The sequence below is a fragment of the Silene latifolia genome, chromosome 8 (assembly GCF_048544455.1).
Source record: "Silene latifolia isolate original U9 population chromosome 8, ASM4854445v1, whole genome shotgun sequence".
In the NCBI taxonomy this organism is placed as follows: Eukaryota; Viridiplantae; Streptophyta; class Magnoliopsida; order Caryophyllales; family Caryophyllaceae; genus Silene; species Silene latifolia.
This window is the reverse complement of record NC_133533.1, coordinates 86,251,157-86,257,313: the sequence shown is the minus strand read 5'-3', so window position 1 is coordinate 86,257,313 and position 6,157 is coordinate 86,251,157. Positions and strand designations below refer to the sequence as shown.

The 6,157-nt window shown below is 41.6% G+C and overlaps 1 protein-coding gene across 1 annotated transcript; it reads right to left on the bottom strand.

Annotated features, from left to right (window-relative positions):
- Positions 1–760: 760 nt before the first annotated feature.
- LOC141597041 (putative pectinesterase/pectinesterase inhibitor 51) lies at positions 761–3,797 on the bottom strand. The gene is made up of 2 exons (XM_074417359.1): positions 2,317–3,797; positions 761–1,635 (listed from the first exon to the last, which is right to left on the bottom strand). The coding sequence occupies exons 1-2, from the start codon at positions 3,404–3,406 to the stop codon at positions 950–952; spliced, it is 1,776 nt and encodes a 591-aa protein (XP_074273460.1). The 5' UTR covers positions 3,407–3,797; the 3' UTR covers positions 761–949.
- Positions 3,798–6,157: the final 2,360 nt, after the last annotated feature.

Genomic DNA, 6,157 nt, shown 5'->3' with positions numbered 1-6,157 from the left:
GAAGTCAATTTCTTTAACTATTGCCATCTAAATATCACCTAATACCTTAGTCTGTAAACCACACTTAGGTATTACTACTGCTTATCTCCAATCCATATGAACTTGTCCAGCCTTAGCACGAACCTTGACATATAATATTATAATACCGAGTCTCCACATATACCCCAATTCACCATCATACCTTCAAAACCAAAAAGGTGTGCGTCTAAGTTGATCATACAACAATCTAGTCTGTTCTGATTTCGTTAATTATTACTCCCTCAGTCTTAATCATTTGCTTACATGCCGACAAAGGGAGTAACATCTGAAATCCCCTCGTACTAAAATTACAGCAGATAACATATCAAATACTTTCGCCATCTCAGTTATTTGATTACCTTTATTTAGAATTCTCCTTAGCAGATAAGCAAAGGTAAATAATTGACGGAGAAAGGCGGAATAGTTCATATAACAAACCAACAACAAAGATAACAGATAGAAAAACTTACCAAGAAATGATGGTAGAGAAAAGCGCGAGGTTCCCAGGAAAGAATGTCAACCCATTGATCACTTGTACCTCCAATACCTGAACTCCTTTAGCGTCCTTGATAAGGTGATACTGAAATTCACAAGTCTTGAACTGTTTGGTTCCATTACTTTTAATCAATTCTCATAATTTTAAATTAAATATAGTCATTAAATGTCAAACGGAGTTCATGAGGCAAAGGAAAGAGTTTTAGTAACATAGAACGTTAAACATGTTAACCCTGAGAGATTGTCATTTTCATATAACTAGGTTTATATTTATTTCTTAAAAGTTCACTGGGTTGGAAACAGCCAAGATGAATCGCATAAAAATGGCCAGCACACAAAAGAACCCAGCTTAATCTAATGCGAAATTTCCAACTACCACTTTATCTACAAATATATTCCAGCTGGACCATAAGAATGCAAGTATGAAGCTCCTGACTCAGGAAGCTGTGGTTATCCACTCATCACCTTGCAAAAAGTTTTCTACATAATATGTCGAGACATGTTCTTCGGGAACCAGTCTACTCCAGGGAACCCTGCTCGAAACATTAGCACCAGGTCCCGAATTTCCAAACTCTCCATAGTAAAGCGTGGAAAGCGCAAAATCTCCGCTCCATGGCAGCCAACCTTCCGGTGCAATAAGAGATTCCATAGTGCAATTAATATAAACAGTCCTGGAATACATCTTCCAAGGCCGCCCTAAGTAGTTCTTATGCTTGCTAGGCTTACTATGATAAAATTTCATGTAGTCGTCGGTCCCGTTAATGAGACAGCCCAAGAATGCAAATCCAGTAGTTTGAGCAGGATCGGTTCTGCCGTGAGCAGCAATAGCGTTGGTCTCGCCCTTCTCGGGTTTGACCTGACGAGGGCGGACCAAGATGGTACAGTCCTGGAAAATAGCAGCAGCATTCCCGAAGATGAAGTCCACATTGCCTTCAATGCGGCATGATTTGAACAGCTGGCGGAGCGAGTGGACATAGATGGTGTCTTGATTCCCCAGGAACTCGCAGTTTTCAATGTAGGAGAAATCGCTATCTGATCTGAAGGCTACTGCTTGATGAGCATCAGGGCCCGCTGTGTTCTCTATTGTTAGCCCACTAGCCATGAATCCATCTCCCAGAATACCTGCACTATATATTTTCAATATTGAGCAAGCTGTTTTCAGAAGAAGAATTTTTATTTATGCAGATTCTCAAGCATTCAAGCAAATGCTTCTTTTTTACAGGAACAGGTATTGAAATGTCAGAATACCTGCACCATAAATACCACTACAGATCTCTCATTGCGTCCGAAATTCAGACTATGTTAAAACTCCCCTAACATAGAGCAAACTTGAGGCTTGCATCTATGATGTTAGTTTCACACATCAGTGGATTCGAAGCTAGAAATGTCAGTGTTCAATGTTCTATGTTCCATCTCACTCGACTTAACATAGCAAGTGAACATAAGTGATGAGCATCAACGCGATCCCACAAATTCATACATCTACTTCTACAATATAATCCCAAACCGCCTGTCCAATATTAGGTGCACAAAATTGGACAATAACAAGCCACATTTTTCATTCATTAACCTTATCATCATCTCAACCATAATACGATTAACGAATGTTGCTTTAAACCGTCAGCAGTTAATATAAACCTACCCTCAAATTACACTCGCTTAAGCAGTAATCAATGTTTTCGTCTTAAAGTTTTAATAAAAACTAAAAGGGTGCAGTCAGTCTCTTGTGAGTCCGTCATACGACATACAACAGTCTCATTTAAGTTTTAGCGCAAAAACCCGAAATAGAAAAAGAAGACATACCGACAGTAGCAGTGTTATAGGTGGTGATCCCCGTAATGCCAGTACTAATTGAACCCGTAATGACCGTTTTACCCATACCATCCCCTAGGAACACTAAATTAGTCTTATAGAACCCGGCCCTCACAGTTTCCTCATACACCCCTTCCTTAATTCTGATCACAAACCTATCCCCTCCCTTCAAATTCTCTGGCGCCGCGTCTACCGCGTCTTGTACGCTCTTATAACACCCGTTGGACCCGTCCTTAGACACCGTGGCATCCACAGCCAAACCCGCGAAATCAATTGTGGGTGCAGCATCCCTGTCCCCAACAATAGGTTCCCAGAACCCGTTCCGCTCAGTGCGGGGCTGGGTCCAGCCCGCAAGATCAGGACCCAGCGCGTCCAAGGCACGCAGCATGCTGAGCGCATTACTGGTAGACACAATGAGAGTCGTATCAAAATACGACATGGTAGAATTCACCTTGGCCGAGTTGTTTACATACTTTAACCCCGACCAGCAATCATACTGGTATAACAACCCGGCCGACGCCCATGCGCGCGCGTCTCGTACTTTCCCGCGCGCTAATGCGTCGGCGGCGGATATGATCCGATGCTCGGACATGTTTAGCACCTCTAAACATGTCTGGGCAGCCCGTGACCTGTTCTGGTCCTGGGCTGACCCGTCTAAAATATCCTTGACCATTGCCTGACCCGTGTTGAGGTTAGCCGCAGACACGGTGAATGCGGACTGAATTACGCTTGCCGACGTGGTGCCCGACCCAATGGCAGACACCATGGATTGGCAGGCGTCTGGGTATCGCGTTGCCCGACATGCCTGCTGAATTGCGTTTGAGGTTGTGGTTGCGGCCCCTAATCGGGACCGCGAATGGGAGTGGCGGTGGTGATGGGAGGATGAGGTGGAGGAAGAGGAGGAGGAGAAGGAGAAGAAAAGGAGGGAGTAAAGGAGGAAGAAGGAGGTAGACATGGAGATGAGGAGAAGGAGGATGAGTTTGAATTTATTGGGTTGATAAAAAGGGAATAGAAAAGGGGAATTGAGATAGTTATTTATAGAATAGTTACGGTTAGGAATGAAATTAAATTGTGTTGGCATTTTGGATTAAATTAGGAATTAGGAATTAATGGGGGGGAGATTGAATGTGTGGTTGGTAATGAATGTGGAAGACAGTGGGAGAAGAATGGGAATAGTAAGTGGAGTGGGGGCGGTGGAAGGTGAAAGACAGAGTCAGTCACAGAGTGATTAGTAGTAATGGAGGATTTGAAAAGTAAAAGAGAAGACTCACTTAGAAGGAGAGTGCGAGATGAGCGATCATGATCACGGGTAACTGGTACTACAGTATTATGTCGGTATGTACAAATGAGGAAGGTGGGGAGTGATTCAGTGTTCCAACTCGAGCGTGTTGTTGATCAAATATTATCCCGCTATATTCAGTGGGCTTGTATGCTTCTACTATTCAGATCACGGGCAATACCACTGCGCTAACTGTGGCCCCACGCACGCACCATCTTCAGGGATAGATGGATAATCATTTTTAATCATATAATAGTCTGACAAAAGCCAACACAATTCCAATAGTCCCATTCAAAAAAGTTGAGTTGCAACCTCAATTACAGAGCCCCAAATGATTCAGATCGCCGATTGACCTCACCATAAAATATAGTCCGACAAAAGCCAACACAATTCCAATAGTCCCATTCAAAAAAGTTGAGTTACAACATCAATTACAGAACCCCAAATGATTCAGATCGCCTATTGATCTCACGTTGATTGCCCAAAACTTGTTTGGTTGACATCGGGGATATAAATTCATGTAAGAGTTTTCAATTACCCGATACATACCCGACCCTAGTAACTTGATTACCCCCTTTAACTGACAGAATTCGACCGACCCAAAACCGTTTGCAATGTTTACTTTTACTCCTTATCCATCTTACTGTAATTTGGCATTCTGATGGATCTGGTGCAATAGTGCTCGTATGATCGCGCCTCATAAGTAGCTAGAAATTTGGTGACCACGCCGAATTCCACACGCTTATATATCTAGGCTGCGGAAATTTTGTGATTGTCACTCGTTTTATCATTTAAATGGTTAAGCACAAAATGGCGAGGAATCCTGTGGAAGAAACCATTTCTCATAGTGGAAACAAGTCTATCTTATTCTTTTTTTCTAAGATAAACGTGTACTATTTTATAGAAGCATAAGGTTCTATTCCCTACACTCCAACTACAAAACAAACCGATGGGCATTAGACACCCCCTAAACCGAAGAAACCAACTAACATAACTAGTAATACAAACAGTCTCGGTAAAAAAACAAAGACGACGCCTTTTACGCGGTGAATAGTAAAAGGCATCGAACTGGATTGGACAAACCTCTTTTCTTTTAGAGCTCTCTTTCTAGAGTCGTAAATCTGGAGATAGTAGAACTTGCAACCATTACCAACGATTTATTCGTGAATTTAGCGCAATCACGACCCATAAAATGACAGCTACATCTCTTGCTTGAGTGTGTCTTCACGGCGGAAAAGATAAACAGGCTTTAACTTGACAAGTTATTAGGACCGTCCATCCCGGACTTCTCCAAGAGTGTGCTATTTACCATTGAATCCTCCCTAACCTAAATGATGGGATCGAAAATCCTCTTGGTCGACAAACATGGTCTCTTAATTTAAGAGGCTGATCCTCCTCATCAGTGAAGTTATTTAGCTGTCCGACATGCGAAATGTCCATGGGTGTACAACGGTTCACGGGTAGAGGAGACGAAATGAGAACCGCGGCTTCACATGAAGAACATTCACGGGGAGTTCCCGTCAAGGTAGAAGTTTTAGAGAAGAGGGGGCGAACTATCAAGGAGGCCCCGTAATTTGAATGGAAAAATTGCAGCTTCCTTCCTAGCATTAAGTTCTTGTAATCATCGGATTATAAAACAATTTTTATGGGCTTGTTTTTTGTTAGAGAAGTAGTATTTGGTAGAGCCAAGGGTATAGGTGTCAATTGCCAAAGTGGTTACAATCACCCTTAATTGACAAAGATGGGTGTGTTCAGATATGGTCGCGGAATCTGTCTTCATGTCTGAAATCATATTTACTTTCATTCTAAGCATCACTTCTATCAGCAAGGAACAAATCTGTGCTATTACGAGCAACGTGATTCCCTTTCTCAAAAGGCACAACTATAGCATCCATAGGAGCATCAACGATCGATTTCTTACCTTTCTTGTCCTTGTTAAGAGGCTCAAATTGATAAGAACTTGTACTATCTGAATCCTTTATATTCCTTGTAGATGAAGTAGCTTTGCTAGCACACCATTTTTCTTGATCACAATTTTCAGTCAATAGTAATATTATTTGAGCAACTGGCTTCTTGACCTACCAGTGAAGAAATAGACCGTTTCCCTTTTCGAATATCATTAGCTTCGAAGGACTCGTCCACCACACGCTTACTAAATTGTCCCATTTTTCAAAATTCTCATTGTATATTTTGAACAAAGCGCCTCTAAATGAGTATTTTGTGAGAGTAAACGGTATCTGTTGGGTTCCTTATGTTGATGATAACATGCCCATTTGATTTGTGTCATCTTAGTTTACCTTTTCAGGATTAATGATGTAATCAAGCTTGGATTAAGAAGTGTTGAAGTTGTTATTAATCCCATTGTAATTAGTCGTGTGTCATCTAATGTACAAGTGAGAAAGTTAAGTATAGTAGAGTAATAGAAACAGTCCAGATGACTGTTGCTTCGACAAGTAAACAGCTGAGTGGACTGTGCCACAACTCGTAAAATCTTGAAGCTTCCTTTTATCTTTCAAAAGCTTTCACGTGACTTTTATTTTCAAAGATAAAAAT